The sequence below is a fragment of the Cnephaeus nilssonii genome, assembly GCF_951640355.1.
Source record: "Cnephaeus nilssonii genome assembly, chromosome: 13".
Classification (NCBI taxonomy): Eukaryota; Metazoa; Chordata; class Mammalia; order Chiroptera; family Vespertilionidae; genus Cnephaeus; species Cnephaeus nilssonii.
In genome coordinates, this window is record NC_137084.1 from 78,695,982 (window position 1) to 78,708,836 (window position 12,855).

Below are 12,855 nucleotides of genomic sequence, written 5' to 3' on the forward strand. Positions count from 1 at the left end.
GAAGGAGAGAAAAGCATAACATTCACCACATAATAACATGATACTTACAAGTCGAGTCTGTAAGCATAAAACAGCAGTAAAAACACCCCAAATTGTACAGTTGAAACATCTACACCAGATTCTCATGACACAGTCCACACGTCTCTTTACTTGAAATACCTAAGTCAGATGTTAGTTTGAGACACTTCCAACTTCAAGGGCAAATGCAATGCACTTTGTGCTGAAACACGTACATGCATGTTCATACATTGTGTAGCTAGGCACTGCTCCTCTCAACGTTCACAAAAGGCAATAAACACCTGGGTTCGTTATTTTCGTAGTAGCGGTTCTAATCTGCTGCATTTTCACCAGGTGAATTGTTAGTAGTGAATGAAAGCAAGGGGGTGGAGCCCTCACAAAGAATAGCTTCGCGTTAACTGGTGACTCCCCAATGTAAATGTACTGTCTCCCTCCATCACCACCTCATGTCCGCTGATGACGAAGTCAGACTAAGTGGAGCTGGCCGTCAGCTTGCAGGTGGGTAGGAGAACATAAATGAAGGCAAGTTCACAGTGCAGCTTGCTTCCCCATTCTGGGGACGGGAAACCCATCAATTGGACCCAAAAGGGCAGGAGAAAGGGCGGGTGAGAAGGCAAAAGCACTTCTCAAACATCCCAGTGGAGCAGCACAGTTTCCGCAGCTGGTAATGGCAGACCCAGATCGGCTGTGAGCAGGGGATGCGGCAGAAAGGCGGCTGCTACAGAGTGTACACGCCCGAGGGGGTGTGCCAGGGCCGCTGGTCCCATTTCTCTAAGAGCATCTGGTATGCTACCTGAACGGAGGCTATTTCAAATAAAGAATTAAAAAAACAATTCTTTAGAAGTGGCTTTGCGCTCCCCACAGGAGAGCACTGTGACAGAATCTAATTCTCCTTCATAATTGCATTACGACTTCATGCAGAAACCAGCCTCGGCTCTGAAGCGGCGCCGCCTGTGCAGCGGGATTATAAGGGGATCTTAATCAGAAGACTGGGGCGATGTGCAAGCCCACTCCTGTGACTCAACGGGCGGGGCCAGGCAGGGCTTGGTACCGTTCTCGGTGTACAACAGGCAACTTGCAAACAGCAAATTCCCAATATGAGTTACAAATGCCGTGATGACTTGAAAAGTGAGAGTGCCTAATTACCCTCAGAGGCTTTTCCAACTTCATTCTGGTGCTGCCTTTCAAGGGTCACCTTAGAGCTGGGTCTACGGGAGAACCGGGCCCCGCGGGCTGAGCGGACTGCGGGGCTGAAGGGCTAGAAATGGAAAAGGCTTTGCCCAGCTACTGTCTCTATTTTAGTTTTTTTTAAATGTTAATTATAATGAGGGCAAACGTATTGTACATTTGTTTTATATGGTCAGCACCAAACAATCCCATGTTCTTGAAAACCCAGCACGTGTGCCCCTTCGTACCAGTCACTCCCCAGCTGCTTTAGGAGTGGCATCAAGGTGTCCAAGGCTGGGCCCACACTGCTATCTGAAAGACGCCATTTCACTAAATGTGGACGTTTCTTCTCAGTCTCCCAACCACACAAGCAATGCCTGGGACCCTAGCTTGAACAAATTAAACATCATCTATATTTCGTGTTGCGGTAGATGACAGTCACAAAAGGAAAGGCCCGACAATGTGTGATATTAGAGACACTAGCCATTTAACCAAGTAGAAAAGAAATTACTGCCTGAGAGGCAGCTGGGCAATATTTAGTTGAAACAGTCATGTGTAAGCTCTGCTGTGGCACATGCTAATCCTTTCATATGGATTCTCTCCAACTTAGAATTGTTCAACGAGTGTGACAGACTGGGGGTTTAAAGCTAATCCATAAATTAGTCCGTGGTCTCAAACACAACGGGGGCCATAAATGAAAATGAAAATCCTAGAACCAAATTAAATTCACAACCTTAAATACCTTCTCTTCTCCAGTTGCTCAGCGCAGCCCCTGTTCCGCCATGCAGCCACTGCGAGGCTGGGAGGGGGGAGGCGGGGGGAGGGAGGCGGGGTACATCACAATGCAGTGTAATAACCCAATCTGCTCCAGAGCAGCGCTTAATTGTAAAGAATTTAAATTCTCCCATTTTGATTGTCATAAGCTTAAATGAAAGCATACTAAGCAGTCCAGACACATTTTAATACACTTTCCCCCAGTTTACTTTCTTAACTAAAGTTAATAAGGAGCCAATGGTTTTCTTAATTGAATTCCCCTTCAGTTTGTGTGAGGGAGCTGCCTTTAATCCAGACCCCAGGGCAGGGAAGGAATCCCCCTGACAATTTTATTTTCATTGCTGTGCTGCACTGGCATGCATATATATATATATATATATATATATATATATATATATATAATCTTTCCTTTCAGTTTATTTATTTGTTTATACTTATTTGAAATCTATTGAAAGCAAAAGCACGTGCTGGAAAATTAAACTTCGAAATTTATTTTCTACTGGTTTTGCGGTTAATTTTCTTTCCATCTATGTTGTGCTTCCATTAAACTCTGATTTCTCAGAGGCGGGAGAAGTAGACAGGGACAAAGTGAAGCTAAAGGCCCGGTCAGAGCTACGACAAGGCTCCCGACTCCTGAATGCACCCCACCTCCCGCCCCCTCACCCCCCCCCTCCGCCCTTGAGTGAAGACACTGTGTCCAGAACAACAGGGCGGATGCTGGTTAAGCAGCTTCAAGTTTTGCTAGAAGCTTCTTCAGAAGTGTTCGCTGGTGCTGCTGTGCCCTGAGATCTTTTCATTTGAAAACCAGATGTTCTGAAACCATAGGAATCTGTACAGTGGCTTCATTTAACCAGGAAAACAATTCCGGGGTCACGTTGTGAGAGCATGCTGGTGGGAGAAAGGGGCAAGGCACAGGGAGGCGGGGACAGGGAGGGTGCTGCAAGGAGGTGATGGTGGGAGCGGGAAGCGGCGGCAGCAGCTGCTGTTCCCCTGGTTAGACCCGGGCCTGGGCCCTCCTGCCAAGTCCTCACTCTAGCTCTCGCCTTCCGCAGCCTGAGGAACCTGCCTGCATGACGTTACTGTCCGCACTGTTGGTAGAGCTTCAGGATGGAAGCATGTGGAGTCTTTATCTCTTGAGTTATTTTTAAACAAGGAGCAGAAAAGTATGGGAATTATGATAGAAGCATTACGTTCCATCTCTCATTCCTTTTTAAAAAAATGCAGAATCACAGGAGCTCCGTCACTATAGTATGCTAATTTCTTCCCTTCCCTCACAATCACTATGGGCCCAAACTGGCGGGCTAGGATGCTATTTGTCACGGGCTTATAATCATCAGTAAAATGAAAATAGTATGAAAAAGATGGTCATGTTCTTTGGGGGCAAAACTTGAAAAGGTGGTTCTTCCATAAAAGGCCGCGTAAGCAGTGACTAGGGTCCTAACAATGCGCCCGGCGGCGGCCACACCGGCGCGTCCGGGAGCTCGGGAAGCTCTGAATGGAAAGCCGTCTTCACAGAGAAGACGGACTCCAGAGGAGGCGGGGTGGGAAACACTCTGGGATGGCAGATGAGCACTTCCCAGCCCCGATGGCAGGTGTACGCCTGGAACAGCGCACACAGCACACACACACACACACACACAGCACACACACACACACAGCACACACACAGCACACACAGCACACACACATACACACACAGCACACACACACACAGCACACACACAGCACACACACACACACAGCACACACACAACACACACACAGCACACACTCACACAGCACACAGCACACACTCACACAGCACACAGCACACACACACACACAACACACACACACATACACACACAGCACACACACTCACACACAGAGCACACACAGCACACACACACACATACACACACAGCACACACAACACACACACAGCACACACACACAGCACACAGCACACACACACAGCACACACTCACACAGCATACAGCACACACACACACAACACACACACACATACACACACAGCACACACACACTCACACACAGAGCACACACAGCACACACACACACACACAGCACACACACAGCACACACACACAAAGCACACACACAGCACACACTCACAGAGCACACAGCACGCACAGCACACACACACAGCACACACACAGCACACACAGCGCGTGCGCACACACACATACACACATACACAGCACACACACAACACACACAGCACACACACAACACACACACACAGCACACACTCACACAGCACACAGCACGCACAGCACACACACAGCACACACACAACACACACACACAACACACACACAGCACACACAGCGCGCACACGCACACACAGCACACACACACACACGGACAGCAGTGCTGGAAGCAGTCTGGCCTTCAGGCTTCATTTCCAAAATGCCATTCTTTCTTCTCCCCCCACCACACTTGCCAACCTTGCTCTTTCTCTCCGACGGCTCACTTCCCAAAGTCACAAGGATGTTTCCTTTGCCAGAACAAAGTCTCTAGAAAATTCGAGTCTGGTTCCCTTTAGGGCGGGGTTTCAATCAGCACTGGGGCCAGATAATTCTTTCCTGTGCATGACGGGATGTTTAGAGCATCCGTGGCCTCCATCCATTACGTGCTATTAGTACCCCAGTGGTGACAAGCAAAGTGTCTCCAGACGCTGCCAACCGACCCTGGGAGGGGGCGGGGCACCGGAGGGGCGGGTGCATTAACACTGTCCTTGGCCGAGAACCCCTGCTTTAGGGGCAGGACCCAGGACCTGCTTAGGGCAATTCTGGAGAGAAGGGGCCCTAAGCGGGGAGGTGCCTGCCATCCTTCCTTATTCATACATACTCGTTCTTGGACCACCGACCTCTGACCCTGGCCTCGGTCTCCGCCTGTGCCCCTCCATCGGCTGACTACACAGCACCCCAACGTGCATGACCTAGTCCCCCTCAGCCAGTGTTAGGGCTACGGGAGGCTCCCGGCCCCACAGGCGCTAGCACAGTGCTGTGCGCATTAGGGGGCCTGGTATTGGTCGATGCATTCCTGACAGCAGACACCAGGAGACCGAGTGGGAGCCAGCAGCCCCGGCTCCGGCGCAGTGGCTCTGCGGGGCAGCCTCCCGCCCTGCAGCGGCCCTGTGCGCCCACCTGCACTCAGGCGTGTTTGAGAGACTGCACACCTGCCCGCGGCCTGCACCGCCCCCGCATCCCGCACAGGTGCTCCGGCAGACGGGCCGCATCACTTCCTCTGCTGATGCGCTGGACCACCGCGCACAGGGCGGCTCGTGCCACCGGACGGGCAGCGGAGGTAGCCGTGGGAACCTGAGGGCGGGACTCACTGCCTCACGGAAACGGGGCTTTCGGTTCTTAGGTGCCAATCAGACAAACCTTGCCATTTTCTTTTACAAGAAACAAAAAATTCTAATTGGATATGTACTTAAAAAACGAGAAAACCTCACTTAGAAATGACCTACGTCATTGCTATGAAGGGAGTTTTCAACGTGCTTCCGAATTTGGCCCCTCATTTCTTATTCGGAGGTGATTTCGTGTTTAAGGTACGGGGTCGCATGCAGTGCGACCTACGGGTCGAAGCCCTGGCCCGAGCGGCCGTGAGCCGGGAAGGTGTTAGACCGAGTGCGGGCGCCCGGCGGCTGGGAGCCCCTCAGGACGCGGCCATGGAGACAGCGCAGTGCGCTCAGGCCTGGGCCGCACGCCTGGAGCACCGAGGCGGAGCGTGACCGCACCGGCAGGCAAAGCCGTCACCGATCACCACGCGCAGAGCAGGACTTCCACGTGGACCTCACATGCAACGCCACCCGCCTTCGGAAAAGTTCAGACTAAACAAACGCGCCCGGCCCGCAGCCGAGGCTTCTGGTTTCTGGGAGGACCTCGCGAGGGCTTCCGACCAGCCGGGCCGTGTCTCTGTGTTCACAGGACTCTGGGGACCACGCCAGTCACGAAGTTTGCTCCTCCACATGAGAGCACAGACCCACCCGAATGAAACCACAACCTGGGTGACTTTTAAAAAGGAGGGGTGCCGGCCAATGGCAATGGTGGGAACAGAAATAGATGGTCAGGACATCAACCCCCATGAAGGACATCAAGACACCAGAGCGCCTCACGGCGGCTCCCTCTGTCTGTGCCTGGGTGTGCGTTTGCTTCTTAAGTGGGAAAGGGATTCTCGTGCCATTAACGGCCATATAGGCTTGGGAAGCCACATGCTCCTCTCAGCTCCAGAGCCTGCACAGACGCCCATGGAGGAGGCTGCCTGCCAGACAGGAGGCTGCACCCCCCTCCCCCGCCCCGGCCGAGAGAAGACGGGGCGCCCTGCTCCTCCCACCTGTGCCTGTGGCTCCCGGGGCCACCCGGAGCCAGACTGGGTGTGCAGCGCTCTCTCAGCGGCTCCAGGAGGAAGCTCTGGCTGTTCTGAGGGAGGTGTGACAGGCAACTCCAGGGCAGCCTGCCTCCTAAACAGGGGGAACAACCTGGTTACAGAAGATGAAAGGTAGCAATGGAATACTTCCTTTCAGAGAAACCAGAAATCAACTATGACCTGTGGAGTTTACAAATATATTTTTCTGGCGAATTTGTACATTTTCTTATAATGAAACTCTGACCTGGGAGTGGGTTTCAGTTATTGCATTCGACGGAGAAAAACAACAGGTGGCTGTGGGCTTCTTCTTTAAGTTCGGGCTTTATGTCACTGTCACCGGATTTAGCTGTTGAAGCTGTGAGGGCTAATGGTGGCTGTAATACACCGCGCAGTGCAGGAGAGAAGAGTGGACATGAACTTGGCAAGGCTCAGTTTGGACAATTTGTAGGAACTGATCCAAGTCCGGGGGACAGCCTGGACTCTATTCAATGGGACGCAGAACCATTCAGCTCATAACCTTTAATGTGCTTGGAGAAAGGAGCCAATGTTAAATTCCACGGGTGTACTTTCTGGGCAAGAGAAACAGACACAAAGCGACTTGTTAAGACACAGCGAGCCGGTAAGATCACACCCGTTAAGGCGGCAGATTCTCCATTGTTGTTTTAGTGGCCGTTTTTGTCGACTGTTCTGGGAATTCATGACCACGAGTGCACTGTGCGTGCAGAGGGGCCAGCGGCCGACCCCCGGAGCCACCGCGCGCCCGGGAGATCACCGTGCACAGCCGTGAACGAGGGGCCGGGAGCAGAGAGCGCGAAGCCGGAACAGGCCCTGTCACAGGCACCTTCGATGTGGGCAGCACATACACTTGTTTCTGAAGTGTCCCTTCAACGCAGGGTCTGCCGCGTGAACTGACAGCAGCGGAGTAAGAGCCGCGGGGGTCGGGGGTCGGGGTCGGAGTGAAGAGTGGGGGCTGGGGACCAAGCGCCTCTCCGGCCGCTGAGACGGGCTGTGGGGAGGGTCAGGGAACGGGAGGGCAGGTCTTAACCAAAGAAAAAGCCTAGGCCGGAGACAGGCCAGCACAGAGGGAGCGTGCCCCTCAGGGAGGGAATGGAGAGCTGTACAGGAGGCGGGCTCGGCCGCCCTGAGTGTGCGCCTGCTGGTTCCCCGGGCCCCGCCCCAGGGAGCTACCGAGGCCGGTGTGGGCCACGTCTACAGGACGGACGGACGGACCGCTGCAGGGCGCCCTCAACGGGCACGGACTCCCTGTGCGGGACCTGAGAACGGGCGACGAAACTGACGACACCCACAGGGCAGCTCCCAGGCTGTGGAAACCCGGGGACAGGAGCGCAGCCTGCGAGGGGCACCCTGGACGAGAGGTCAGAGGTCATAAGGCAGTGGCCTGGTTTGGAGGATGACGGCTGCTCTGGAAATGGGAGTGGGAAGGAGCACCTCAGTCAGTGACCCAGGAAGGGGAGGAATCAGCCAGGACACCGACAGACGGAGCGCCCTGAGCACAGGAGCGGGAGAAGCTGACCAGAAATCCCCAGACAAGGCAGCTGACGGGGGTGAGCTCAGTGACACAAGCACCGATGGACGGATTTCCCGAAGACCCTGAGTGAAGGCCCTGCTGCTCTTATAAACAACATTCAGAACAGCCTCACTAGTGCTCAGAGCTCTCTGCTCCACTGAAGGTGGAGAAAACCGTTTCGACGAGCCACCCTTTCACTGAAGACTTCGACTTTTTCCGTATCCACCTCACGGACTCGGGTGAGAACTGAAGTGTCTGCAGAAAGCCACCGTACAGGATGCGCCACAGCTGGGCGGTAAAGAGCACTGGCATGAAGGATGGAGAGCGGAATATTCCGGGATTTTAAGGAAGTCCAGTGCTAGGGCTGTTTACCTGGGCACATGGCTCAGAGACCTTGCAGTCTCATCAGGCAACGGAATGAAACAGAAAGTCATCTTTCAAAGAGTTTTTCTCATAGAAGGAATTAGGTGTTTCTGTGCAGTGGCAAAGGCCTTACCTAAGGAAACCCCGCGTGTCTGCTGGACACGGCACCCAGCCCTTCCTACCCTGGTGGACAGAGGCCTCCGAGGCTCCCCGATGGGCACCATCGAGCTGTGTGGGAGCCGCTGGGGTCCCCCCTCAGTGACGGAATGGGAGACTGTGAATCTCACTTTGAACAGGAGCTTCAAACGGTGCAGAGAGAAGGCCGTCAGCACAGCCACGGCGGCTCCACCCTCCACATTTCTCCGAGGGCAGCCAGGGTGCCCAGCACCGCAAAGGCAGCGACTCCCTCTGATCTCTTGTCACTACGCAGGCGACCCAAACGGGCAGCATGATCAGCAGGCAGTCTCGGGCAGGAAGGATGGCGACGCGTTGGGAACATGGCCACACGGGCACGTTAAAGGGTGTGCGTTTTCATTCACGTGGATTAAGATGAAGTTGAGACAAGGAGAAGACGCAAGGCCAGAATACTTACCATTCGACAACCATGGCTGAGCATAAGCCACCAGCGTGTCCTCTAAGACAGGCTGCCATTTCCCTAGCATTTTGCTTAAATAGTGATGCTTAAAAAAAAGTTCTCTTATGGGTAAGCCGCAAGATATCTGATCTGCTGTTAAGTGCTTGAATGTTAAAGATTGCCTGAGGTCCTTAAGATTCAACCTAAGAACACAGTCTTTGAGTTCCAAAGTACAGGAACAATGAAATCCCGATGATTGAAAGGGGACTTGGAGGCCTCATTTTATACATACCAGAAAGACAACACCATTCAGGACATTTCCATGGTAATGAAGTACCGTACCTGTGATGATGGTAAGGATGGTGGTGGTGGTGGTGGTGGTGGTGGTGGTTGTTGTGGGAGGAGGGATAGTTGTGGGGGGATCTGGATAAAAAAAAAAAAGGAAAATCAAACCCACAATGCTGAACACAACAATGACCAGTAATGACAAAACAAAGGCACGAGGACACTGAGATGTTTGTTTGATGACTCCCCTTTAAAACCAAAAGTCTCCTCCAAAGATTTGTGTCTTCCAATTAAATCCCAAAGCCCTGGTCGGAAGGGCTAAGAAAAGAATGACGTCAATGAAGATGACGAAATGTGAAGTAGAGAAGGGAGGAAAAATAAAAACATAGGGCACCCCACTGGATCCAGTTTCAAAGTGAGGTTAACCAGCTCCGCAAGTAAGGGTGCGATGGCTGCCGTTCACTTGATGCTTCCACAGACGGGAGGGAGGAAGCAGGTGGGACCGCTCTATCTGCAGGCTCCTGTGGCCTCGGGTGTGCTCCTGTGTCTTGGCTCTTAGGAACGCTAACCCTATTATTTTCATCAACACAGCGCAGCAGCAGGCGAGAAAGCTCTGCTCTCTGCACACTTCCACATGGAGAAGAGAGAATGCCACCACGAAATATCAAGTTCCAGGCACGGGAGATTTTCTTCCTTAAAAGCCAATAAAATTTTACAACTTATCGATACTGGTAAGTTAGTTGCCAATCGATATTGGTAAGTTAGTTGCCAATCGATATTGGTAAGTTAGCTTGACCTAAGTGGATGACAAGGATGAAACCGAGGAGCGCTTTCCATCTTGTGAACAAGAGAAGGAAGAGTCAGTGAGGCCGGACCCTCGGAGCCGGTAACCCCAGGGAAGCCTGTCAGACGCTGAGCGCTGTATATCCTTCTGTCATCTCAAAAATGATTTTGGGGAAAAGGGAAGGGCAGATATGAAAGAGAGAAATTCCAAGCCCAAATGATCAAACCGAATGTGTTAACTGTCAGCAAGACTTTGAACTAAGCCACCGTTCCGCTATAACAGAGCAGAAGATGACTTGAAGGCTTTTGATTTTAAATTTTATCTAAAGCACGTCAATTTTTTCTCCCTGACACATCTGGTGTCCTTTAATCTCCAAGTGAGCTCTCAGATGTCTAATTAATACATCAAAACTTTAATTATACTAGTATACTGCACCTTTACTGGGCTTCGTACAACTTCCTGAAAGTTTACGAAAACATTATCTTGGTTCTTGGTTGTAATGCCTGTTTAAAATGATCCCTACTATTGATCAATAATCTGAGGTTTTAATGTCCCTCACAGACTTCTCTCAGACATACACATATGTACTCATTTGACAGTGAGGAATCAACAGCAAATCGTTCCGTTTTATAGAAGACGTTATTTATTTAAGTTGAGGACACAAGGAGTTTAAGCTATTGTTAAAGCAGCCTCACATAAGACTAGAAGGAAGCCACTAAAAACAAAAAACAAAATCTCATTCTCCTCCAAGCAGAAATCGTTAAGTTGGTGATTTCAAAACTACCTTTTAAGAAGAATAGGCAGCATGCTCAGTCTGGCTCCTGAGACACTCTCAGGGGCCACAGGTGTGACCTGGCAGCTCACCTGGACGCACTGCCCCCCCCCCCCCCCCCCGCACGTGTCGGTGCAGACACAGATGAGCAAGGCGCGCTGGCCCTGAGCCAGCACTGAAGACGTCCGCTCCCTCCAGTCCCCAGCCCACTGCACCCTGAGAGGCGCCTGCTGCCCAGCAGTGGGCAGCTAATGTGCTGGTTCAATTACCATACTTATCACCGAATGGCCACATCTGTACCTGGGGCTTCCCCTGACACCCTAGACTGCTATTTCTGTACCTGCCTGTAAACGTATTGGCACAAATATGTGATGTCCACAAGTCAATCAAAGAGGACCTGAAGGTGATTTGAAAAAATGGTTATAAACAAGGACTGGGCCATCCTAATGAGGGCAGAGACTTCAGGTCAACAGTTCTTTTCATTTTGTGGACAATCACACGTTTTCAATTATTTTCATCGCTGCTGGGGAACACGTTGTCCTTCACATCTGGCTCCAGTGACCTAAATGAATTAGATTCTGCTAACAGGTAAAACCTCAATGCTCAGATCGTGTCCAGCATCAAGAGCAACATGAGCCACTATTTAAAAAATGCAGAGTTGGAGCTAATGAGCTGGGTTTGACACACAGAAGCAACGGAACAAAACAAATTGGGGCTCAGGCACGAAGCAGCTAGATTCTCGAGGTACAGAAGTTACTTCCAGAGAATTAAACATCGTAAAGGCATGTTAACTCTTAGCCCATAAAGTACTTTGTAAGTTAATGTAGTAGCACAGTAAATCGGCTTTGAAAAGAAAATCTATTCACCATCTTCTCAGATTGCTAGAATATTTTATCAACAGACTAGCAACACCTCAGGTGAGTATGCTAGCCTGCTGTCCAAGGCCTGCGAGGGGCCCAGAGGTAGGTGGTACAGTGTAGACCCCACAAGGCCCTCGTCAAGGACAAGGCCCTACCTGGTGGGGACATGTGTGGATGACATGTGCTAACCTAACACGCAGGTCTCTGTTTCTTGGCTTTCCAATAATGCACTCTGGCCCCGTGAGTTCATTCCAAAAAAGCAGTCTTATATTGGAGGGAATTTTTCTAGTGGAAATCAGTGAGAATAAAAGGAACTACAAAGAAAGATAGAAATGTCCCTGTGGACTTGGGAGGCAAAGTACCATGGCTCTGACTTAGTAACCTTGTGAACTTGGACAAGTTACGTGACCTTTCTAAGCCTCATTTTATCATCTGTAAAATGGGATGAAGACAATGCTTACCTCCTGATGTTATTGTGGAGATCAGAGGTGATTATGCATGTAAAACAGCCAGTCATCCTAGGGCGTGGAATAAATACTAGCCATGAGCTAGTACCCAAAATTATCCACATATAGCTGTTCACCAAACCCATAAAGTGTTTCTCATCTTGAGATGTGGGAGCGGCAAGTACAATAAATCAACATTGTTTTTCCTAGGTATTTTGAGTCTTCTGAATCAAGGAAGCATATAATAGACTGGTGGGAATCTGTCACTGCTTTTTAAAATCTGCACTTTTAAGGAGAGCTGAACCAAAGTCTAATCCTGGGTAATAGCAATGTGGGGATCACCTGAGGTTCAAACCCTGACTCAGAGAGCTGAGGGGCGAGTTTGGAAGCAAGAGGGAGGCATGTACCCTCTAGCGCTGCCAGTGGCACATTGTGAATAGTCTGAGGGACGGAGTAGCTCTGTGGATTGTCACCCAAAAGTAGGGCACCCACCTGGGAAAGTCATTTCCTCCACTCTGGCCTCCTTAGCTACTGGGGAGAAGGAATGCTATCGTGTGCAGATCACAGGCAACAGGGGCAGTGAGCAAACACCGACCCCTGAAGTCTACTAATGAGGGGATGAGAAGTGATCCTGTAATTTTGCATTATGCTAAGGACAAAACTCAGGGATGGGCTATAGATTTTATTTTAATATCCACCTAGATATGGTGTAAAGCCTACTTCCATCTCATCAAAAAGAATGCAATTTCTATTTTCTTCACAAGAAGAGTGGCCAGGTTCTAAGACAGTATGCTGTAAATAAGTATTTCATGTGTGCATATGTATATACTTGTACACTCACAGCGGGGTTATTTACACTGCGAACAGAAGGAAGACATGCACTCACATCCTCAGATATTTATGAGTC

The 12,855-nt window shown here is 50.7% G+C and overlaps 1 protein-coding gene across 3 annotated transcripts in view; it reads right to left on the bottom strand.

The window, feature by feature from the left end:
• The window catches only part of CADM1 (cell adhesion molecule 1), a 363,088-nt gene that overhangs the window by 24,155 nt on the left and 326,078 nt on the right, over positions 1–12,855 (bottom strand). For all 3 annotated transcript variants that reach the window (XM_079787619.1, XM_079787621.1, XM_079787620.1), the window contains exon 8: positions 9,144–9,224. In XM_079787619.1, coding sequence (XP_079643745.1) covers positions 9,144–9,224 — 81 coding nt within the window. The remainder of the gene's footprint in view (positions 1–9,143; positions 9,225–12,855) is intronic.